The following is a 26244-nucleotide window of genomic DNA, read 5'->3' as shown; positions in this document are numbered from 1 at the left end:
CTGCAGGGAATGTACACTAGGGTCACAATATCAACGTCATCTCTAACACATTCTTAGAAATAATAATTTAAAACATTTTTCCGATGGTTGCATCCAGTTCTCTTCTACAGCTGATCAGCGGAGTAAGTTGCTGTCTTCACCTTCATTCTACCTATATAGATGAAAGGAAAAGACCTAGAAATGAACAAAGCAACAGACTAGCGTAAGGTGTCCAAGAAGACAGGCGTGTGGCTGACACTCACCGCTTGCAGCAGCACAGCAGAGACAGCTCATCCACCTCTCTGTAACGTGTCGGCAAGTCCTTACACTCCGACACAAAGGTGCGCAGCTCGGTCTCCGGGAAACCGTCTCTCTGGTAAGTCTGTGAAATATAGGACTTAAAGTCACTCATTACAATAAAATAAAAGTATTTCTTATTACTGTACTTTAGAAGGTTGGTTTATTTTTTTTAATGTAAAAAGTATTTTAAAATGCTCTATACATTGGTTTTTAAATGCTGAATTAACGCTATAAAATAAAAAAAAGTGAAATACAAATGTAAATCTGTGAAATCTATATACATGGTCATTATGGCAGAGTATTTCCTACAGTTCCTAATTAAAGGTCAGAGTTCTTCCATTTATATAAAGGCCCAATCACAGGCCCACTCTCATCCGTAACTAGCCCACACCTCCCTGTTTACCTGGGAAATTAGCGTGCTAAGGTTTTCTGTACTTACCCCCGTTCACGCATAGGTGACCCAGGTCGTCACCCTTCACACCGGACCTGGGTCTTCCAGCTTACAGTGGGCGCTTGGAGATGATGTCATCTTAAAGCGCTACTGTCCCCTGCCACTGACGTGGGTTGCAAGTCTCGGGAATAACCCTGGTCACTTGAAGGAGCACAGACCTGTGACTGTCAACCTGGGTCAGTCCCTTTCAGACATACAGATGTGTCCTCTTACATCTTTGCTGCGTGCGCTACGAGTCTCATTACACAACGCGCGAGTGCCGCATGACGCTGTAATGCCGAGCGTTCATTTCTTTCATTTTTCTCTGTGAAAATGCATCTTAGACGCACAGTAATGTATTAGGACGCACAAGCAGCGTCTGCTGAGTAAAATGATATGTGGCATGCCTATCACGCAAAAAAAGACCATCGGCGCTACCGAGTGCCGCCACGGTATGACGCGACTTCAAGGGCTGTTTAGCGTGACTGGAGCAAGGATGTAAGAGGACACATCTGTAAGCCAGACCCGGGTCAATGCACGTGCAATGCAAAAAACCGAGGGTTTTGTCTTATGTCTGAAAGGGGTGTACTATATATGTTCCCCATTTCCAGGCCAAGAACTCACGTTCGTGGTGCCATTCTCCATCATGACAATGCACCTTGCCACAAGTCCAGGAGAGTGGACCCATGAACCATCCAGGAGCTTCGTCATGTCCCATACAGTGCGACTGCTTCGTGTTACCACAAATCAAGCGCAGGATGCGTGGGATTGGTTTTGAGTCACCGGAAGCTGAGGTGGAGACCTTCATCCAGCATGAGAGAAGACCTACCTGCTTCGGACAGGTCCAGCTGCCTCACCAAGTGGTTTGAGCGCATGCAACTTTACATAGACTCCTCTAGGTGAATACCTGTAATGTTCACTTTATATATACTGTATAATACTTTTTGTGCATCCGGAAACTTATTGAACACCCCTCGTATATCCGCATAAAATTGAATGAGATTAAAACACTATCCCAATGCATCTGTCTTTTATTAGAGAAAGCCTCCCATTCCTAGTGCGGCCTGGCTCTCCTCCTATAGTGCTAAGTGGGGCTCTGGCTGCTATAAGCGCAGTGTAGGAAGAAAGCCATCATCATTATTCACGCTTCCGCCTCCCTTTACACTGGATGCATAATATCCATTAGAAACTGGCGCCCCATCGCAAGACACACGCCTCTGGCTACACACCCGCGGCACTGCCACAAAACAGAACTCTTGCGTACATCCGCCCAACTTACGCCAAGTAACACCCAGACAGAATGTTGCCTCCGTCAAGGTACGTATGCATGGTGCAGCGTGTGCGCAATTTGCTGAACAATGGCGGGATGACACCGCTTTTAGACTGTTGTGCGACACTTTTGTATTATGAGAAGACTGATCAGTACAGCTTGACTGGCCGCATATGTCAGTATTACTCATTACTATTATTATTATTTCCTATGTGCGTTTCACTCCCCGTTACTTCCCACAAGCATACACTGACTGTCAGTCACTCTGCAACCAAATGCTCACTGCGACCGCCATCCGTAATCACACTTGGCGCAAGCGCTGTACAAAACAATTAGCTGAAATCGGCAAACCTCAGCGCTGTTTCCATCTCTGATATTTATATATTTTGTAAGTTCTATTAAACACAGACATTTGTTAGCATTGTTATCAATACAACCCTTTATCACCCCTTCCCGCCAGCAGCCGCCATCTGCGCCACTCCGCTGATATGGCAGCTGGTGCCTCGCCCAATATTTCCCTTTACCTTAATTGTATCGTAGGTATCGGTTATCAGCGCGATGAACAGACTGAGCACCATGTAGATAAACAGACTGATGAAGGAGTAGAGGTAGACGCGGCTGAACAGCCACACCAGGTAGTTCTTCTGCTGCATGATGGAAAACGTTGTGAACATGTCGTCGCCGTTGATGAGGGAGAACAGACACTCGGACACCATGTTCAGCGACCGGAACTGAGAAACAAGACGAGACATACACCTTATTATAGAGCTGTGTGAAGGGGATATAGTCCAGGGTTAAATTATACCAATTACCTTCGTGTGATAGGGTCCTAGGACAATCCATCCGCAGAAACAGTAGCCCAGGTAGATCATGGCGGCGCAGCAGCAGAAGCGGATCACGTTGGGAAGAGCCGCCCTCAGCGTCAGGATGAGCAGCTGTACAGCGCCGGGGAATATAAATGGGATGGTAGTATAATGGTATATTGCCCCAATGCTTACTTACAGCTTAATACAGGCATGTCAAACTCGTGGCCCTCCGGCTGTTGTGAAACTACAAGTCCCAGCATGCTTTGCTAGCTTCCACTGATCAGCTGGTAAAGCATGTTGGTACTTGTAGTTTCACTACAGCTGGGATGCCCTTGAGTTTGACATGCCTGGCTTAATACAAAGACGCACTGCGCTACCTTACATGATAGTACGGGGTGGTGTCTGGATCCCAGCGCTTGGAATGCCGTCGTTCAGTAGAATGACAGCGGCTTCCCAATTGTCAGGTTCCCGACACCTTTTAGGCGTCTACCCCCTAACCAACCCTACCTGCAGCTTAACACTAACCCGCCCCCTTAGTACCTAACCCTAACACCCCCCCCCCTGCAGTCTAACTCTAACCCTCCCTCTAGTGCCTAATCTCCCCCCCCCCCCCCCCCCCCCGCGCCCCTTATTCCATTGCGGTTTATAAAATATACTGTATTTTTCTTTTGGTTTCTACAAATCCACATAACACTGAAAGCAGCCAGGAGGGAAGAGAGAGATCTTACATTGTATTTCTGGAAGAATCCTAAGTAGCGGATGACGCCCAGCCAGACCAGCATGGTAGATGTCCCCAGGAGAATACTGCACACGTCGTAACTGGTTAGGCTCTGTTTGAGAGACACACAGGTTTATATATACTGTACTTTTCTTACAGTGTTATCATTTCAGGCTTTAAACACACAGATGAAAACTTTGAGGCTTTAGTAAGGTGAAATGCGTTGTTCATTGATAACACGACTTTACGTTGCAGTTGTGTCAAAGTAAATAATTCTTTTCTGACTCTTAGAACATAGGGCTAGATGCAACATCGCTTAGAGAGTGATAAAATGACAAAACAATTGCGATCGCAGCGCTGAGGCAGAGATTATGGTTGAACCCCTGTATTAGCAGCTAGGCTGTGTATGCAGGCGGACCGCCTCCATTTTTTGGGTCACAGCAGCCATGTGTGCTGTGACACGGCCTCCCCGAAAAGGGTTTGGACATACCTCCGATGTCCGGATCGACCACTTGCAACACTGCGTCGACGCCCCTGACGGCAGCCGCTGTCAATCACAGCGCGGTCGTCTCCTTCAGGGATCCTTCTGTGAAGGCCTGCGCATATTGCCAAAAATCGATCCTTTGCGATTTTCAGTAATCTGCTTCCCATGTAGAATTGGGCCCCAGGTTCTGTGATGAGTACTATGGGTAGGTAACAGAACAGGTGGTATAAGGAATCAGAGCTAGGGACAGATACTAATTAAGCTGGATACACACTACACAATATCTGAAACGATATCACTCATTTTCACCTTTTGGAGCGATATCGTTTGTAATATTGCCCAGTGTGTACACACAATCTCGTTAATGATGCGCGCTCCCGCAGGTCGTTAATGAGATCCTCTGTCGTCTGTACATACATGTAAATTTTGACTATGTCGTTGGCGATGCATGTACAGCACGGAAGTAGGATGATGTCACTGAACGATATCATTAGCGATATCGTTCAGCGTGTGCGCACTACCTCGTTCAGCGAGTGCGCACTACCTCGTTCAGCGAGTGCGCACTACCTCGTTCAGCGAGTGCGCACTACCTCGTTCAGCGTGTGCGCACTACCTCGTTCAGCGTGTGCGCACTACCTCGTTCAGCGTGTGCGCACTACCTCGTTCAGCGTGTGCGCACTACCTCGTTCAGCGTGTGCGCACTACCTCGTTCAGCGTGTGCGCACTACCTCGTTCAGCGTGTGCGCACTACCTCGTTAAGCGTGTGCGCACTACCTCGTTCAGCCGGGAGTTCAAGGGGAAACACTGATGATATTGCTTATGGAGCGTATCGTCTAGTGCGTACCCAGCTTAGACAGAGGGAGCAGCCATTACTGTTGTGCCTAGGGGCGCCATGACCGCTACATTCGCCCAGAATAGAACAGGTAGTATAGGAAGTCGGGTACATTCGCCCGGAATAGAACAGGCGGTATAGGGAGTCGGGTACATTCGCCCGGAACAGAACAGGCGGTATAGGGAGTCGGGTACATTCGCCTGGAATAGAACAGGCGGTATAGGGAGTTGGGTACATTCGCCCGGAATAGAACAGGTGGTATAGGGAGTCAGATACAGGCGTGAGAGCTAGGCACAGATAATAGAGGTGGTAGTACAGGTAATTAGGCGCTGTGATGAGTGCTGCGGACCATTAATACATGAGATGTTACAGAGTATCGGGACCTGTGATGAAAGCTAATGGACTAGAGCAGATGGCGTGGGGAATGAGGAATAGGAATGGGTCTGACGGCAGCTATTAGAGCAGGTGGTAAAGTTTATCAGGTGTAATAATGGCTGGTATAAAGTGTAATAGATCAGGGGGTAGATGGAGACAGGTACGGTAAAAGGATGTATGAAAATGTCATTTATCACAAGCAGGACAGGGAATCAGGTACCATTAAAGGATGACAGCTGATTGAGCTAGTCATGCGGGGAACAGACAATGATCCGATAAACAGGAGAAAGGTAATAAGACATCTGTGCAATATAAAGCCACGTCTACTGGAAAATGGATAAGCTCAGCTGAATTTCAGTATCTTTTTATGTGACGAGCACAGAAATGAACTTATTTTCCCCACATCTCCGACACTGTGTATTGTCCCCGGCACCGTGTATTGTCCCTGACGCTGTGTATTGTCCCCATACATTCTCCCCGGCACTGTGTATTGTCCCCGACGCTGTGTATTGTCCCCGACGCTGTGTATTGTCCCCGGCACCGTGCATTCTCCCCGACGCTGTGCATTCTCCCCGACCATTCTCCCCGGCACCGTGCATTGTCCCCGGCACCGTGCATTGTCCCCGACGCTGTGTATTGTCCCCGTGTATTGTCCCGGCACTGTGTATTGTCCCCGGCACTGTGTATTGTCCCCGACACTGTGTATTGTCCCCGACACTGTGTATTGTCCCCATGCATTGTCCCCGACACTGTGTATTGTCCCCGACACTGTGTATTGTCCCCGAAACTGTGTATTGTCCCGGACACCGCGCATTGTCCCCGACGCTGTGTATTGTCCCCGACACCGTGCATTGTCCCCGACGCTGTGTATTGTCCCCGTGTATTGTCTCCGATACCGTGCATTGTCCCCGACACTGTGTATTGTCCCCGACACTGTGTATTGTCCCGGGTTACTGACTGTCTCCCCACATCTCAGATGTCCTCTCGCCACCTCAAATGCAATCTCTAAAACACTGAGTTATAATATTCCCACCGTCCAATGGTAATTACTAACCTGACATCTCTATTTCTGTCTATTTCTATACCCCTTACACCTGCTGCCTAGGTGTCATCCCTGACTCTGAACTGTCCCTTCAGTCTGTTTCCAGATCCTGTTATACACATCTAAGAAACATCTCCAGAATACGCCCGTATCTCTCACAAGACACTCTGTGTGTCACGCACTCATAATGGATTGCTGCAATGGTCTTCCACTATGCAGACTATCACTCCTACACTCTATTGTGAATGCAGCGGCCAGTCTGATCCTCCTCGCAATCGTCCATCTCCTGCTGCTCGGCTCTGTCAGTCCTTACTGATGGTCCCTGTATTATACTAAATCTAATATAACATGCTTCTAGTAACATACAAGGATATAAACACCATCATGCATCCCTTTCCTTCTATCCCCGTCTCTCTGCACAAGATCTGCGCCTCTCATCCGCACGCACTACCTGCTCCCATTCATGGTCACAGGACATTCTCTGAGGAATGCCACAACCAGCAATCTAACCTCTCTAAGCTTTTCTACTCAGTCACATCCCCTCTACACAGTTCACACAAAGTTTCCATGTGTTCTTTCCAGACTCAAACAACCCTCTGACCCCAGGCCTAACTGCTGGTAACACTGCTGGGTGACTGGATTGTACAGGCCACAGCACTGTGTACCTCAATCTGGCTGGAGCAATGTGTAATATGTAGCACATTACTATGTCCCTACAGAGTATAACCCTGTTATTACCCAGTCTTGTTTCATTACTGTGTTTGTTTCTAATTGTAAAGTGCAGTGGAATATGTTGGTGCAATAAAAATAGGTTATTATTAATAATAATAAAAATAATAATAATATTTTATCTCTGTAAACGGTGAACTGTGTGCCAATCAGACCTCAGTAGTTGGGTCACACCGGTGTACTATCGAAGTGGCCCTCACCCATTCCCTCACTTGATTGTTAAATATACTGAACTCTCTCCAATTGAAGTGCTGAAGTTGTGGGCTTGGTGCCAGATTAACAATGTGGCAGAAGGGACTACGGCCCTCATTCCGAGTTGTTCGCTTGCTAGCTGCTTTTAGCAGCATTGCACACGCTAGGCCGCCGCCCTCTGGGAGTGTATCTTAGCTTAGCAGAATAGCGAACGAAAGATTAGCAGAATTGCTACTAAATAATTCCCTACAGTTTCTGAGTAGCTCCAGACCTACTCACAGATTGCGATCACCTCAGTCCATTTAGTTCCTGGTTTGACGTCACAAACACGCCCTGCGTTCGGCCAGCCACTCCCCCGTTTCTCCAGTCACTCCCGCGTTTTTCCCTGACACGTCTGCGTTTTTTTAGTACACTCCCGGAAAACGCTCAGTTACCACCCAGAAACGCCGCTTTCCTGTCAATCATTCACCGATCAGCAGAGCGACTGAAAAGCGCCGCAGGATCCACAGCAAAACTGCTAAGTTTTTAGTTAAATAACTAAGCGCATGCGCCCTGCGTGCCTTGCGCATGCGCATTTTGCAACAAATCGCAGCATAGCGAAAATCGGCAACGAGCGAACAACTCGGAATGACCCCCTACAGCGCCAGGCCCAACATAATAACAGGCCCATTGTCATGATAGCAAGATAATGCGCAGCTGCCCACGCGGTCGGTCATATCATTTTAAACTTGTATTTCTATTTTACTGACAAAATGATGTCATTATTCTGCTTTCACATATTTAGCCACACCCACATGGCACAGGCCACACCCACACTGCGCTGGTTGCAGCTCCTCCCCTTCTCAGTATAGGCACTTGAACATTTTCCGCCCCATGTGGCCCTACATCCAGCGCACATATTACAAGCCTGCTCTATCAGTGCGCACCCTAGCCATTGCAAAGACTTATAAATCTTCCCCAGCGCCTTACATGGGGTGGTATTCATGTGACCGGCGGTCTGCTGACCGACAGTCACATGACCTCCTCCACCGTCCCGAAGGCTCACTATCCCGATGGTCGGCATGCCGACCAACAGGGACTATTTCCACTCGTGGGTGTCCACGACACCCATAGAGTGGGAATAGAACCCTTGGCGAACGCAGGTCGCCACCGAGCCCGCAAGGGGCTTGCTGCACTCACCCCTCCTTGCTGGGATCCCGGCGTCGGTAAGCTGACCGGCGGTCAGCCATACTACACCCCCTTACATGTGCTTATAGAGATAATGCCTGCAATATACTGTACACTGAAACTTTGATTTTTAGAATGGAAAATTAAACCTACTATGTCCTTATAGAGTTTATGATTCTTACACCGAGGTCAAATCTGTCATCTGCTCGGCTGTGTGTGATGCAATCATACAATAGCACATTGTGAGAGCAGGAAAACAGAGTGTGATGGGACATTCTGTCCAGTAAACCAGTTACACAACCAGGATGACTTTATGCTTGTTAGCGGTTCAATAAAATAAATGTATTTACAGTATATGTTGCAGAAAATAAGTTCAGGTTCTAACCACAGATTTATCACTATTATTATAACGGTACATTTAAAGTTCTGCCTGTGCACAGATGTTATCAAACACTGAACCCCAAAATGTAAAATGTCAGCGTTACATGCCCCTTTACATTCATTGTCCACTGTACTGCAAGCAGCTGATGCCCCTCCTGCAGCGTTAGAGCAGTGTCCTATGGGAAGTGATGCATATTAAAAGGCTGAGATGGCAGTCTTCTGAGCTGCTGTGATATCACAAGCCCTGCCCCTGAATCCACCAATCCACACACTGCATCCCTGCAGAGCAAGTATGCCAAGCTGTCTCTATACATGTTCTATACACACCATGGAGGCTGCTGCAGAAGAGCAGGTTATTGCTACGTACATTGGTGGACATTCCGAGTTGATCGCTCGTTATTTTTTTTCCGCAATGGAGCGATTAGTCGCTAATGCGCATGCGCAATGTCCGCAGTGCGACTGCGCCAAGTAAATTTGCTATGCAGTTAGGTATTTTACTCACTGCATCACGAGGTTTTTTCTTCGTTCTGGTGATCGTAATGTGATTGACAGGAAGTGGGTGTTTCTGGGCGGAAACTGACCGTTTTATGGGTGTGTGTGTAAAAACGCTACCGTTTCTCGGAAAAACGCGGGAGTGGCTGGAGAAACGGAGGAGTGTCTGGGTGAACGCTGGGTGTGTTTGTGATGTCAAACCAGGAACGACAAGCACTGAACTGATCGCAGATGCCGAGTAAGTCTGGAGCTACTCAGAAACTGCTAAGAAGTGTCTATTCGCAAATCTGCTAATCTTTCGTTCACAATTTTGATAAGCTAAGATTCACTCCCAGTAGGCGGCGGCTTAGCGTGTGCAAAGCTGCTAAAAGCAGCAAGCGAGCGAACAACTCGGAATCAGCGCACTTATTCAGCTCCGTTACACACAGTAATAGACTTACCGTATAATAATGTAAACATTGGCTTTACTTGCTCTCTGATATACAGTATATCCATAACACACACATATTTATAGGCTGCAAGAGGACTGGCCGACCTCTGCATATCTGTCAGCAGGACTTCCTATTCCCAAAAGGGGCATGAGCCTACTGAGATCTCAGAGTGGCGTCACTGGTGAGCATGGGCAGACAGATTGGCACAGGGTTTGGGCAGGTGGTTAGAGGGGATGTAGGCAAGGCTTATCCAATGATGTGCTACTGTCATCATATACAGCATTACTTCTAGTAAGCCCGGGCTCTGCATGAATCCCCCCATTGTACAGCACAGGCTCACGTATCATTGGTTGGCATTATTTATCATTCTACTGTAACACACCTTTGCCTGGATCTCCATCTTCAGAATCGAGCCCACTATGGAAAACACATCGCTTACAATTATCAGGATGTACCAGCCGTTGACAAACTCCATCAGGTCTGACCAGGGCACTTCCTTTGAGAACTTCTGCTGGACAAAGCTGACGTATTCCTTAGAGGGAATAAAGATATAGGTTTATGTACCAGGAATAGATATATAGCAGCAGACACCACAACGTATTCCTCTGCTCTCTGCCCTCTAGACCAGTGGTGGCCAACGCGTGGCTCTTGAGCCACATGCGGCTCTTTCTTTATTCAAATGAGGCTCCCAACACTCAGTCACGTGACCACAAGAGATCTGTAAACCACTGCACTCCAGCCAGACATGCAGCAGCATTACGTAGACTGAGAACTGAGGGAGCCAAATACACACGGAGGAGCTGGCTGGAGTGACACAGGCGGGTGCTGGCTGGAGTGACACAGGTGGGTGCTGGCTGGAGGGACACAGGCGGGTGCTGGCTGGAGTGACACAGGCGGGTGCTGGCTGGAGTGACACAGGCGGGTGCTGGCTGGAGTGACACAGGCTGGTGCTGGCTGGAGTGACACAGGCGGGTGCTGGCTGATGCTGGCTGGAGTGACATAGGCGGGTGCTAGATGGTGCTGGCTGGAGTGACACAGGCGGGTGCTGGCTGGAGTGACACAAGCGGGTGCTGGCTGGAGTGACACAGGCAGGTGCTGGCTGGAGTGACACAGGCGGGTGCTGGCTGGAGTGACACAGGCTGGTGCTGGCTGGAGTGACACAGGCTGGTGCTGGCTGGAGTGACACAGGCGGGTGCTGGCTGGAGTGACACAAGCGGGTGCTGGCTGGAGTGACACAGGCGGGTGCTGGCTGGAGTGACACATGGGGGAACTGAAGTGTATTTTGTGAATCTGGCTTTTCAATATTTTATGCGGATCTAGCTTTTTCAATTATTTTATGTAGAAGTGGCTTTTTCATTGTATTTTATGTTGGATCTGGCTTTTTCAATGTATTTTATAACAGGGGCGTGGCCTAGAAGAAACAAGGTCACACCCCATTTTTGCAAGTGCGCCTTCGGCTCGAAGTCGGCTCTTTGATGTACCTAACAAGATTTCTCGGCTCTTTGTCTCTGACAGGTTGGCCACCCCTGCTCTAGACCTTGAGGACGTCCTACCTAATGCCAGTGCTATGTACCATTCTATAGTATAAAACGTGACATAAAAGCGATGTATGTAGCTCAATTTTGTTTCCATACAGCAACATCTACGCCAGACCTGTGCCACCTGTCGGACGCCACCTCACTCTGGTCTCAGGGTTCCCCGATTAGCTGCTGTGCAATACACCACTACACCTGTGGTCTAACACCTGGGGGCCCTGACCGCTGAGCTCCCTGTTCATGAATGGCGGGACACCTCTGTTTTACAGACATTAGGGTGGATTTGTTTGGGAATACGTATAATACATCAGTGTGATAAACTAATTTTCTTCAAATTATGTTAGAGGGAGAGATACATCAAACCTTCCAAGGAGTGACGTCTGTAGCAACTAATCAGGTTCGAAGTAGCATTTACTAAGTACATTCTATAAAACGTAACCGTTTTAATAATGCTGCAATCCACAATCAGATATTTGCTTTTGTTAGTCTTATAATGTTTATTGGAATTCCAGTTATTTTGGGCAGACACCTCAAATTCCAATCAACATGGGATTGGTATTACAGTAATTCATTGATGGTCGGAACTGGTGGGAAACTGGTTGATGACCGCCATCTGCCAATGTGCAGGTAACTGATCAATTGCAGTGATTGGTTGTGCCCTATGATGTCATCACTCCCGGCAGTTCCTGGCAGGACTGATGCCACTGGACTGAATCCAGTATGGAAACACAGGTGAATGTTGTACATGGAATGGATTGGTGCGGGCAGACAGAACATTGCGCGCTCTTGCTCTTGGTGACCACTTTCTGTTTGGGACAATTATGATTTGATGTTCCAAATACAAGGCCCTAGCCGGGGACTTACCCTCTGGAGATGAATTCCTTTAACCACTGAGCGTATGCAGAGCGTTATGGAGGATATACAGATCAGGATCACTACGGCATCAAAGATCATCATGTAATGAGTGTTCTTCTGTACTGTAAGTGATCACAGACACAAAGCACTTACTCCCAAGTATCAGGACAAGGACGGCAATCTACAAAGTATACACTTCCCACACACACAGCCAAAATACTCCCAGGAAATTCCGACACCTAAGAATTGTGGGTAGTGGTATGCAAATGAGCACATCATGGCACCTCCCACAGAATACCCAAAGATATCGGAACACTGTGATACCAAGGAATTGTATGGCCACATGATATAAATGTGCAATGCAGAATAGATGGATTGAGGACTGGGGTGGTTTCTATGAGCAACGGCAGAGGGAGGGGCTATCTACACTCACCGAGCCCCTTCCACATGGTTCCAGGGTCTTGTTATGGGATGTGGGGGAGAAGTATCAAACCCTCAGTAGAGCTGTTGCCCATAGTAACCAGTTTATAGCATTTAAATGATACACATCCTATCCAAAGTCTACGATCCCAATGTAATGGCTGCTGAGGCCGATGGAGAGAGTAAATAATAAAAGCAGATTGTACGTACTGGAGCCAGACACGTGCCAGTCTCTGCATTCCTGGATGGCAACGTAATTATCTAAGCTTATCTTTATCCGTCCACTGTGCGCTTTATTATCAAAGGTGATCTGCAACACACAAAGCAATGCACGTTATCATCCAGCAGAACACAACTTATTGTATTGTATGATTGTGACACGCGGGACACTGCATGCGTTCCGTAATGAGCACTCGGTGCAGATAATTATAATGAGGATTACACTCGTGGTATTATCAGATGCTATGAGACCTATGTGCTGATACCTCGGACATCTGTGTATGCAGTAAACCCAAAACTACTAGATTTGTAGGTTGGTCCAAAGTCCTCCACAATTGTGTGGCAATTTATATGACACACATTAACTTGTACACAATTTCCCCTCACTATGTCCAACACACAGATTACGGCTCAATGTCAGACTGACTAAGGGTCTAATTCAGACCTGTTGCTGTCCTGCGATCAGATAGTCGTCGCCCAAGGGGAGTGTAAATTTGCCCGTGTAAGTGTGCGATCGCATATGTACACCGTGCTACAAATGTCCCTCAGTCAGCGGACAGCTGCAAATCTGTTTGCGCCTCACTCACCAGCAAATGTTTTTTCCTCGGTGAGCAGTGTGTGCGCAGCCCAGGACTTACTCCTACACTGCGATGAGAATAGGCTGATCGGGGCCGGAGCCGACGTCACACACCAGCTACGAAAAACGATTGGGCGAAAAATGATCTGCGTTTTCCCTGACACTACCAGAAAACGGTCAGTTACCACCCACAAACGCCTTCCTCCAGCTTGTGAATGGCTGTGCGATTGAAATTTTTGCACCAGCCTGTCGCTGTTTGGTGATGCCTGTCGTTGTTTAGCGACGTGCGTGTGCATTACGGTGCATGCGCAATCAATCGATAAACTCTCGCTGTGCGAAAATGCACACCAGCAATCCGGTCTGAATCGAGCCCTAAATCTTCAAAGAAGCCTAGAACAACACATGCAGCATAACTGTACATATAAGTGACGGGCCACTGCGTGTCCTATTTGGTTACACATGTACCATGTAGGAGGTAGATCTAGAACACATGCAGCATAACTGTACATATAAGTGTCAGCCCACTGCGTGTCCTATTTGGTTACACATGTACCATGCAGGAGGTAGATCTAGAACAAATGCAGCATAACTGTACATATAAGTGACGGGCCACTGCGTGTCCTATTTGGTTACACATGTACCCATGCAGGAGGTAGATCTAGAACACATGCAGCATAACTGTACATATAAGTGACGGGCCACTGCGTGTCCTATTTGGTTACACATGTACCATGCAGGAGGTAGATCTAGAACACATGCAGCATAACTGTACATATAAGTGTCAGGCCACTGCGTGTCCTATTTGGTTACACATGTACCCATGCAGGAGGTAGATCTAGAACACATGCAGCATAACTGTACATATAAGTGACGGGCCACTGCGTGTCCTATTTGGTTACACATGTACCATGCAGGAGGTAGATCTAGAACACATGCAGCATAACTGTACATATAAGTGACGGGCCACTGCGTGTACTATTTGGTTACACATGGACCATGCAGGAGGTAGATCTAGAACACATGCAGCATAACTGTACATATAAGTGTCAGCCCACTGCGTGTCCTATTTGGTTACACATGTACCATGCAGGAGGTAGGCCTAGAACACATGCAGCATAACTGTACATATAAGTGACAGGCCACTGCGTGTACTATTTGGTTACACATGTACCATGCAGGAGGTAGATCTAGAACAACACATGCAGCATAACTGTACATATAAGTGACGGGCCACTGCGTGTCCTATTTGGTTACACATGTACCATGCAGGAGGTAGATCTAGAACAACACATGCAGCATAACTGTACATATAAGTGACAGGCCACTGCGTGTACTATTTGGTTACACATGTACCATGCAGGAGGTAGATCTAGAACACATGCAGCATAACTGTACATATAAGTGACGGGCCACTGCGTGTCCTAATGGTTACACATGTACCCATGCAGGAGGTAGATCTAGAACACATGCAGCATAACTGTACATATAAGTGACGGGCCACTGCGTGTCCTATTTGGTTACACATGTACCATGCAGGAGGTAGATCTAGAACACAGGCAGCATAACTGTACATATAAGTGACGGGCCACTGCGTGTCCTATTTGGTTACACATGTACCATGCAGGAGGTAGATCTAGAACACATGCAGCATAACTGTACATATAAGTGACAGGCCACTGCGTGTCCTATTTGGTTACACATGTACCATGCAGGAGGTAGATCTAGAACACATGCAGCATAACTGTACATATAAGTGACGGGCCACTGCGTGTCCTATTTGGTTACACATGTACCATGCAGGAGGTAGGCTAGAACACATGCAGCATAACTGTACATATAAGTGACGGGCCACTGCGTGTCCTATTTGGTTACACATGTACCCATGCAGGAGGTAGATCTAGAACACATGCAGCATAACTGTACATATAAGTGACGGGCAACTGCGTGTCCTGTTTGGTTACACATGTACCATGCAGGAGGTAGATCTAGAACACATGCAGTATAACACTACATATAAGTGACGGGCCACTGCGTGTCCTATTTGGTTACACATGTACCATGCAGGAGGTAGATCTAGAACACATGCAGCATAACTGTACATATAAGTGACGGGCCACTGCGTGTCCTATTTGGTTACACATGTACCATGCAGGAGGTAGGCCTAGAACACATGCAGCATAACTGTACATATAAGTGACGGGCCACTGCGTGTCCTATTTGGTTACACATGTACCATGCAGGAGTTAGATCTAGAACACATGCAGCATAACTGTACATATAAGTGACGGGCCACTGCGTGTCCTAATGGTTACACATGTACCATGCAGGAGGTAGATCTAGAACACATGCAGCATACTGTAACTGTACATATAAGTGACGGGCCACTGCATGTCCTATTTGGTTACACATGTACCATGTAGGAGGTAGGCCTAGAACACATGCAGCATAACTGTACATATAAGTGACGGGCCACTGCGTGTCCTATTTGGTTACACATGTACCATGCAGGAGGTAGATCTAGAACACATGCAGCATAACTGTACATATAAGTGACGGGCCACTGCGTGTCCTATTTGGTTACACATGTACCATGTAGGAGGTAGGCCTAGAACACATGCAGCATAACTGTACATATAAGTGACGGGCCACTGCGTGTCCTATTAGGTTACACATGTACCATGCAGGAGGTAGATCTAGAACACATGCAGCATAACTGTACATATAAGTGACGGGCCACTGCGTGTCCTAATGGTTACACATGTACCCATGCAGGAGGTAGATCTAGAACACATGCAGCATAACTGTACATATAAGTGACGGGCCACTGCGTGTCCTATTAGGTTACACATGTACCATGCAGGAGGTAGATCTAGAACACATGCAGCATAACTGTACATATAAGTGACGGGCCACTGCGTGTCCTATTTGGTTACACATGTACCATGTAGGAGGTAGATCTAGAACACATGCAGCATAACTGTACATATAAGTGACAGGCCACTGCGTGTCCTATTAGGTTACACATGTACCATGCAGGAGGTAGATCTAGAACACATGCAGCATAACTGTACATATAAGTGACGGGCCACTGCGTGTCCTAATGGTTACACATGTACCCATGCAGGAGGTAGATCTAGAACACATGCAGCATAACTGTACATATAAGTGACGGGCCACTGCGTGTCCTATTAGGTTACACATGTACCATGCAGGAGGTAGATCTAGAACACATGCAGCATAACTGTACATATAAGTGACGGGCCACTGCGTGTCCTATTTGGTTACACATGTACCATGCAGGAGGTAGATCTAGAACACATGCAGCATACTGTAACTGTACATATAAGTGACGGGCCACTGCGTGTCCTATTTGGTTACACATGTACCATGCAGGAGGTAGATCTAGAACACATGCAGCATAACTGTACATATAAGTGACGGGCCACTGCGTGTCCTAATGGTTACACATGTACCATGCAGGAGGTAGATCTAGAACACATGCAGCATACTGTAACTGTACATATAAGTGACGGGCCACTGCATGTCCTATTTGGTTACACATGTACCATGTAGGAGGTAGGCCTAGAACACATGCAGCATAACTGTACATATAAGTGACGGGCCACTGCGTGTCCTATTTGGTTACACATGTACCATGCAGGAGGTAGATCTAGAACACATGTAGCATAACTGTACATATAAGTGACGGGCCACTGCGTGTCCTAATGGTTACACATGTACCCATGCAGGAGGTAGATCTAGAACACATGCAGCATAACTGTACATATAAGTGACGGGCCATTGCGTGTCCTATTAGGTTACACATGTACCATGCAGGAGGTAAATCTAGAACACATGCAGCATAACTGTACATATAAGTGACGGGCCACTGCGTGTCCTAATGGTTACACATGTACCCATGCAGGAGGTAGATCTAGAACACATGCAGCATAACTGTACATATAAGTGACAGGCCACTGCGTGTCCTATTAGGTTACACATGTACCATGCAGGAGGTAGATCTAGAACACATGCAGCATAACTGTACATATAAGTGACGGGCCACTGCATGTCCTAATGGTTACACATGTACCATGCAGGAGGTAGATCTAGAACACATGCAGCATACTGTAACTGTACATATAAGTGACGGGCCACTGCATGTCCTAATGGTTACACATGTACCCATGCAGGAGGTAGATCTAGAACACATGCAGCATAACTGTAACTGTACATATAAGTGACGGGCCACTGCGTGTCCTATTTGGTTACACATGTACCATGCAGGAGGTAGATCTAGAACACATGCAGCATACTGTAACTGTACATATAAGTGACGGGCCACTGCATGTCCTATTTGGTTACACATGTACCATGTAGGAGGTAGGCCTAGAACACATGCAGCATAACTGTACATATAAGTGACGGGCCACTGCGTGTCCTATTTGGTTACACATGTACCATGCAGGAGGTAGATCTAGAACACATGTAGCATAACTGTACATATAAGTGACGGGCCACTGCGTGTCCTAATGGTTACACATGTACCCATGCAGGAGGTAGATCTAGAACACATGCAGCATAACTGTACATATAAGTGACGGGCCACTGCGTGTCCTATTAGGTTACACATGTACCATGCAGGAGGTAAATCTAGAACACATGCAGCATAACTGTACATATAAGTGACGGGCCACTGCGTGTCCTAATGGTTACACATGTACCCATGCAGGAGGTAGATCTAGAACACATGCAGCATAACTGTACATATAAGTGACAGGCCACTGCGTGTCCTATTAGGTTACACATGTACCATGCAGGAGGTAGATCTAGAACACATGCAGCATAACTGTACATATAAGTGACGGGCCACTGCATGTCCTAATGGTTACACATGTACCATGCAGGAGGTAGATCTAGAACACATGCAGCATACTGTAACTGTACATATAAGTGACGGGCCACTGCATGTCCTAATGGTTACACATGTACCCATGCAGGAGGTAGATCTAGAACACATGCAGCATAACTGTACATATAAGTGACAGGCCACTGCGCAGGGCCGGCTCCAGGCCTACTAGCACCCTGAGCGAAACCAGGAAAAGTGGGCGTGGCCTATTGGAAAGTGGGCGTGGCCTCATAACTTCATATTATTAGACTATAAATAAATATGTTTTCACACCCCCTCTACGCACACAATTAGCAGCCTTACACATAACAGCCACAGTAGTGTTCCTTACACAGAATGTCTCCAGTATAGTGTTAGATACACACAATGTCTCCAGTATAGTGCCAGATACACAATGTGCAGTGCCAGATAGACATGATATGCCCCCCAGCAGTGCCAGCTACACACAATATGCCCCCCAGCAGTGCCAGCTACACGATAGTGTTCACTTTTTAGGGCAGGGAGGGCACATTTTTAAGTTAGGAGGGCAAAATGATGTACATACTGTAATGCTTGGTGCTCATCTACCTACATGGCAAAGCATGGGCAATGCGCGCCGAAGGCGCGCAGCAAAATTGTAGGGGCGTTGCTTCGTGGGGAAGGTGCGTGGCCACATAATAGTGGCAATTCGCTTTACACCACACAGTAGTGCAGTTAATACACACTGCACCAGGTAGAACCTCCTAGACACTTTGCGCCAGGCAGAGCACGTTAGACACTTTGCGCCAGGCAGAGCACGTTAGACACTTTGCGCCAGGCAGAGCACGTTAGACACTTTGCGCCAGGCAGAGCACGTTAGACACATTGCCTAGCCACAGACGCCTAGCGGGAACACTACACGATATGCTCCCCAGCCGTGTCAGCTACACATGACATGCCCCCCAGCAGTGTCAGCAACACATGACATGCCCCCCAGCAATGCCAGATACATAAATGGCCACACAGTGCCAGATATGTAGATACAGAAAAGCCCCCACAGTGCCAGATAAATGCCCCCACAGTGCAAGATAAATGCCCCCACAGTGCCAGATAAATGCCCACAGTGCCAGATAAATGCTCCCACAGTGCCAGATAAATGCCCCCACAGTGCCAGATAAATGCCCCCAGTGCCAGATAAATGCCCCCACAGCGCCAGATAAATGCCCCCACAGTGCCAGATAAATGCCCCCAGTGCCAGATAAATGCCCCCACAGCGCCAGATAAATGCCCCCACAGTGCCAGATAAATGCCCCCAGTGCCAGATAAATGCCCCCACAGTGCCAGATAAATGTCCCCACAGTGCCAGATAAATGCCCCCACAGTGCCAGATAAATGCCCCCCACAGTGCCAGATAAATGCCCACAGTGCCAGATAAATGCCCACAGTGCCAGATAAATGCCCCCAGTGCCAGATAAATGCCCCCACAGTGCCAGATAAATGCCCCCACAGTGCCAGATAAATGCCCCCAGTGCCAGATAAATGTCCCCACAGTGCCAGATAAATGCCCCACAGTGCCAGATAAATGCCCCCCAGTGCCAGATAAATGCCCCCACAGTGCCAGATAAATGTCCCCACAGTGCCAGATAAATGCCCCCAGTGCCAGATAAATGTCCCCACAGTGCCAGATAAATGTCCCCACAGTGCCAGATAAATGCCCCCACAGTGCCAGATAAATGTCCCCACAGTGCCAGATAAATGCCCCCACAGTGCCAGATAAATGCCCCCAGTGCCAGATAAATGCCCTCACAGTGCCAGATAAATGTCCCCACAGTGCCAGATAAACGTCCCCACAGTGCCAGATAAATGCCCCCACAGTGCCATAAATTCACTCACCCCCCCCCCCCCCCAAATACCTGCGGCGTTGGAGGGGGAGGAGTACTGCTGTGCGGGGGTGCGGGCGGGTGCAGTGCAGGTCCGGGCGGGCAGCCAGGAAGCCTCTTGAGTGCGCTGTGCGCGCTGCGCGGCGCCGGCGTCTGACGTTAGACACCGGCGCCGCTCAGCGCGTATAGCGCACTCAAGTCACACACGATGCTGCAGTGCACAGGGCCGGCTCCATGTTCGAATATGGCGGCGCCCCTTAAGGGTGGCGCCCTGCGCGGCCGCTCTATTCGAACATGCCTAGAGCCGGCCCTGCCACTGCGTGTCCTATTTGGTTACACATGTACCATGCAGGAGGTAGGATTGAAGGAGATCTTGCCACTTGCTTCATATGAAATAGCCATATCTCTGTGGTTAGAGGTGACGGCACACACCAGCGACATTTACCAACACGCCTGATAATAATCCAATTCACTATAATGGCTTGTGTACGCGCTGCAGCACTGCAGTTGGCACTATGATGCCAGTATGGCTTGTGTACATGCTGCAGCACTGCAGTTGGCACTATGATGCCAGTATGACTTGTGTACACGCTGCAGCACTGCAGTTGGCACTATGATGCCAGTATGACTTGTGTATACGCTGCAGCACTGCAGTTGGCACTATGATGCCAGTATGACTTGTGTACGCGCTGCAGCACTGCAGTTGGCACTATGATGCCAGTATGGCTTGTGTACGCGCTGCAGCACTGCAGTTGGCACTATGATGCCAGTATGACTTGTGTACATGCTGCAGCACTGCAGTTGGCACTATGATGCCAGTATGACTTGTGTATACGCTGCAGCACTGCAGTTGGCACTATGATGCCAGTATGACTTGTGTACATGCTGCAGCACTGCAGTTGGCACTATGATGCCAGTATGACTTGTGTACATGCTGCAGCACTGCAGTTGGCACTATGATGCCAGTATGACTTGTGTATACGCTGCAGCACTGCAGTTGGCACTATGATGCCAGTATGACTTGTGTACATGCTGCAGCACTGCAGTTGGCACTATGATGCCAGTATGACTTGTGTACATGCTGCAGCACTGCAGTTGGCACTATGATGCCAGTATGACTTGTGTACACGCTGCAGCACTGCAGTTGGCACTATGATGCCAGTATGACTTGTGTACACGCTGCAGCACTGCAGTTGGCACTATGATGCCAGTATGACTTGTGTACGCGCTGCAGCACTGCAGTTGGCACTATGATGCCAGTATGGCTTGTGTACGCGCTGCAGCACTGCAGTTGGCACTATGATGCCAGTATGGCTTGTGTACACGCTGCAGCACTGCAGTTGGCACTATGATGCCAGTATGACTTGTGTACACGCTGCAGCACTGCAGTTGGCACTATGATGCCAGTATGACTTGTGTACATGCTGCAGCACTGCAGTTGGCACTATGATGCCAGTATGACTTGTGTACACGCTGCAGCACTGCAGTTGGCACTATGATGCCAGTATGACTTGTGTACACGCTGCAGCACTGCAGTTGGCACTATGATGCCAGTATGACTTGTGTATACGCTGCAGCACTGCAGTTGGCACTATGATGCCAGTATGACTTGTGTATACGCTGCAGCACTGCAGTTGGCACTATGATGCCAGTATGACTTGTGTATACGCTGCAGCACTGCAGTTGGCACTATGATGCCAGTATGGCTTGTGTACACGCTGCAGCACTGCAGTTGGCACTATGATGCCAGTATGACTTGTGTACATGCTGCAGCACTGCAGTTGGCACTATGATGCCAGTATGACTTGTGTACGCGCTGCAGCACTGCAGTTGGCACTATGATGCCAGTATGACTTGTGTACACGCTGCAGCACTGCAGTTGGCACTATGATGCCAGTATGACTTGTGTACGCGCTGCAGCACTGCAGTTGGCACTATGATGCCAGTATGACTTGTGTACGCGCTGCAGCACTGCAGTTGGCACTATGATGCCAGTATGACTTGTGTACACGCTGCAGCACTGCAGTTGGCACTATGATGCCAGTATGACTTGTGTACACGCTGCAGCACTGCAGTTGGCACTATGATGCCAGTATGACTTGTGTACACGCTGCAGCACTGCAGTTGGCACTATGATGCCAGTATGGCTTGTGTACATGCTGCAGCACTGCAGTTGGCACTATGATGCCAGTATGACTTGTGTATACGCTGCAGCACTGCAGTTGGCACTATGATGCCAGTATGACTTGTGTATACGCTGCAGCACTGCAGTTGGCACTATGATGCCAGTATGACTTGTGTACACGCTGCAGCACTGCAGTTGGCACTATGATGCCAGTATGACTTGTGTACACGCTGCAGCACTGCAGTTGGCACTATGATGCCAGTATGGCTTGTGTACATGCTGCAGCACTGCAGTTGGCACTATGATGCCAGTATGACTTGTGTACACGCTGCAGCACTGCAGTTGGCACTATGATGCCAGTATGACTTGTGTATACGCTGCAGCACTGCAGTTGGCACTATGATGCCAGTATGACTTGTGTATACGCTGCAGCACTGCAGTTGGCACTATGATGCCAGTATGACTTGTGTATACGCTGCAGCACTGCAGTTGGCACTATGATGCCAGTATGACTTGTGTACACGCTGCAGCACTGCAGTTGGCACTATGATGCCAGTATGACTTGTGTACACGCTGCAGCACTGCAGTTGGCACTATGATGCCAGTATGACTTGTGTACGCGCTGCAGCACTGCAGTTGGCACTATGATGCCAGTATGGCTTGTGTACACGCTGCAGCACTGCAGTTGGCACTATGATGCCAGTATGACTTGTGTATACGCTGCAGCACTGCAGTTGGCACTATGATGCCAGTATGACTTGTGTACACGCTGCAGCACTGCAGTTGGCACTATGATGCCAGTATGACTTGTGTACACGCTGCAGCACTGCAGTTGGCACTATGATGCCAGTATGACTTGTGTACATGCTGCAGCACTGCAGTTGGCACTATGATGCCAGTATGACTTGTGTACACGCTGCAGCACTGCAGTTGGCACTATGATGCCAGTATGACTTGTGTACACGCTGCAGCACTGCAGTTGGCACTATGATGCCAGTATGACTTGTGTACGCGCTGCAGCACTGCAGTTGGCACTATGATGCCAGTATGACTTGTGTACACGCTGCAGCACTGCAGTTGGCACTATGATGCCAGTATGACTTGTGTACACGCTGCAGCACTGCAGTTGGCACTATGATGCCAGTATGGCTTGTGTACGCGCTGCAGCACTGCAGTTGGCACTATGATGCCAGTATGACTTGTGTATACGCTGCAGCACTGCAGTTGGCACTATGATGCCAGTATGACTTGTGTACACGCTGCAGCACTGCAGTTGGCACTATGATGCCAGTATGACTTGTGTACGCGCTGCAGCACTGCAGTTGGCACTATGATGCCAGTATGACTTGTGTATACGCTGCAGCACTGCAGTTGGCACTATGATGCCAGTATGACTTGTGTACACGCTGCAGCACTGCAGTTGGCACTATGATGCCAGTATGACTTGTGTACATGCTGCAGCACTGCAGTTGGCACTATGATGCCAGTATGACTTGTGTACGCGCTGCAGCACTGCAGTTGGCACTATGATGCCAGTATGACTTGTGTACACGCTGCAGCACTGCAGTTGGCACTATGATGCCAGTATGGCTTGTGTACGCGCTGCAGCACTGCAGTTGGCACTATGATGCCAGTATGACTTGTGTACACGCTGCAGCACTGCAGTTGGCACTATGATGCCAGTATGACTTGTGTACGCGCTGCAGCACTGCAGTTGGCACTATGATGCCAGTATGACTTGTGTACACGCTGCAGCACTGCAGTTGGCACTATGATGCCAGTATGACTTGTGTATACGCTGCAGCACTGCAGTTGGCACTATGATGCCAGTATGACTTGTGTATACGCTGCAGCACTGCAGTTGGCACTATGATGCCAGTATGACTTGTGTACGCGCTGCAGCACTGCAGTTGGCACTATGATGCCAGTATGACTTGTGGCAGATGCTAGTGGCACATCGCACATACTCACGGTCACTGTAAAGTCATAGCAGTCCGGGAGTTCATGATGGCGGATGGTCTGCAGGTTAATAGCTTTCAGCTTAAACATGATCTCCACTTTGACAAGCCTGGGGAAATAAATAATTCAGCTGGTAAGTGCTCAGAGGGACGGGGACACAGGGCAGCAAACTCTGAGAGCCGGGCTCACCGATAAAAGTCCAGTGTCATGTTCCAGAGGCTCTCCGCCAGGCCAGATATCGGTGTCATTGGCTCCATATAGAAGCAATCTAGAAGCAGAGAGAGAACGACTCTTACACACGTTTTTTGCATCCCTGTGATCAGGTAGTCGCCGCCTACAGGGTAAGGGGGAAATCGCTGTGCAGGCGTGCGATCGCATGTGCAGGAGAGCTGCAGTCTCTGTACAGCCCAGGACTTACTCTCCCATTGCGATGATCGGGGCCGGTGCCGACGTCAGAAACCCTCTCTACAAACGCCTGGTCCCTCCTGCATTTTTCCGGACACTCCCTGAAAACATTCAGTTGCCACCCACAAACGGCCTCTCCCTGTCAGTCACCTTGCGATTGTTTTTTTCACACCATCCCGTGGCCCCCCGTCGGTGCGGCCCGTTGTGCCTGCGCATTGCGGTGCATGCGCAGTTTAGACCTGATCGCCCGCTGATCGATCAGGTCTGAATCAGCCCCTGTATGCAATCCCTACATGATTCCTCCATATAATAGAGGAGACTTCTTATCGTCTCGTAGCACAATAGCGAGCAGTCCCTGACGTATGCGTTTTTATGTTGGCACGTGTCTATGGTTTCACATAAAGACGCGCTGTGTACATTTTGTGGCGCCTTAAAAATAAAAGCTAATTCTAATAAAAGCTAATAGAATTAATGCAGAGATGAAACGTAGCGTATCTTGCTCGTATCTGCACTGCGCATTCTCCAAGACTGGGTACACACTTACCAGCGCCACATCGCCAGCGATGGAACCCAGGATGCCAGGTCTAATGGGGAAGGGGGGGGGAATCCAGCCACGTGACATCATTGCTAGCGATATCACCCATTGGCCCTGCTGCAGGGAGTGCACATATCATGGGTACACACTAGCCGATGTAACCGATATGTCGCTCAGATCCGCGGGATTGGGTGACGTATCATCTAGTGTGTACTCAGTGCCTCTTTCCTGTCTGGGGTGGTGTTCTCTGCTTTGGGGCTTCTAGCACAGTCTGGTCTGTATCTCAGCACTAAGTTGCAGACCAGACTGTGCTAGATGCACCACAGCAGAGAGCGACACTTTAAGCAGGAAAGAGGAACTGCATGGGTTTTGAAGGGCGCAGGGTGTTAGAATGAACACTATAAGCTATATGATGCCATCACATCTACACTTATGACCAAAATACAAAGAGCATGTTGTAACAAGGTGTTATCACATAAGTTCAGTGACGGCGAGCGGTCACAACTAATGGCTACGCAAATCTGAATGTAGGTGTGGATAGCGCCTTCATAATATCCTAGGGATTTACAGCAGGGAGACACATTGGCCCTCATTCCAAGTTGTTCGCTCGCTGCTATTTTTAGCAGAATTGTTAATAGGCTAAAATCCGGTAGTTCTGTGCATGCGTATGCATCTCAGGGCGCACGCGCTAAGCAATTTCACACAAAACTATGCAATTTTACTCACGGGCGAACGAAGCTTTTCAGTCGCTCTGCTGATCGTAGTGTGATTGACAGGAAGTGGGTGTTTCTGGGCGGAAACTGGCCGTTTTCAGGGAGTGTGCTAAAAAACGCAGGCGTGACAGGTAAAAACGCAGGAGTGGCTGGAGAAATGGGGGAGTGGCTGGCCGGACCCTGGGCGTGTTTGTGACGTCAAACCAGGAACTAAACGGACTGAGGTGATCGCAATCTGTGAGTAGGTCTGGAACTACTCAGAAATTGCAAGGAAATACTTAATAGCAGAATTGCTAACCTTTCGTTAGCAATTATGCTAAGCTAAGATACACTCCCAGTAGGCGGCGGCCTAGCATGTGCAATGCTGCTAATAGCAGCTAGCGAGCGAACAACTCGGAATGAGGGCCATTGTCCTCAATCTAGCGTAGCTCTGCAGTGATAATCATATCCGCTTACCCCCGCACTATCATACATTGCCCGTCCTACAAGGATATATAAGAATGGCACAAAATATTACTGGCAAGCT

At 48.5% G+C, this 26244-nt stretch overlaps 1 protein-coding gene and 1 long non-coding RNA gene across 6 annotated transcripts in view; one reads left to right on the top strand and one right to left on the bottom strand.

The window, feature by feature from the left end:
* LOC134957241 (uncharacterized) overlaps window positions 1–2608 on the top strand; it is a 23029-nt gene extending 20421 nt beyond the window's left edge. The window contains exons 3-4 of the long non-coding RNA XR_010186535.1: window positions 160–355; window positions 2520–2608. This is a non-coding gene — a long non-coding RNA (uncharacterized LOC134957241). The remainder of the gene's footprint in view (window positions 1–159; window positions 356–2519) is intronic.
* Window positions 1–26244, bottom strand: part of MCOLN3 (mucolipin TRP cation channel 3) — a 70813-nt gene that overhangs the window by 2872 nt on the left and 41697 nt on the right. For all 5 annotated transcript variants that reach the window (XM_063938953.1, XM_063938951.1, XM_063938950.1 and 2 more), the window contains exons 5-14: window positions 24255–24333; window positions 24078–24174; window positions 12649–12748; window positions 12028–12140; window positions 10011–10160; window positions 3514–3615; window positions 2792–2914; window positions 2504–2710; window positions 243–361; window positions 1–151 (exon numbers count right to left, since the gene is read on the bottom strand). The exon at window positions 1–151 is cut by the window's left edge and continues 2872 nt beyond it. In XM_063938953.1, coding sequence (XP_063795023.1) covers window positions 148–151; window positions 243–361; window positions 2504–2710; window positions 2792–2914; window positions 3514–3615; window positions 10011–10160; window positions 12028–12140; window positions 12649–12748; window positions 24078–24174; window positions 24255–24333 — 1094 coding nt within the window. In that variant the 3' untranslated portion in view covers window positions 1–147. The remainder of the gene's footprint in view (window positions 152–242; window positions 362–2503; window positions 2711–2791; window positions 2915–3513; window positions 3616–10010; window positions 10161–12027; window positions 12141–12648; window positions 12749–24077; window positions 24175–24254; window positions 24334–26244) is intronic.

The sequence above is a fragment of the Pseudophryne corroboree genome, chromosome 9 (assembly GCF_028390025.1).
Source record: "Pseudophryne corroboree isolate aPseCor3 chromosome 9, aPseCor3.hap2, whole genome shotgun sequence".
NCBI classification, from domain to species: domain Eukaryota; kingdom Metazoa; phylum Chordata; class Amphibia; order Anura; family Myobatrachidae; genus Pseudophryne; species Pseudophryne corroboree.
Note: the sequence above shows the minus strand (reverse complement) of the source record. Positions and strands in the feature narration are given on the sequence as shown.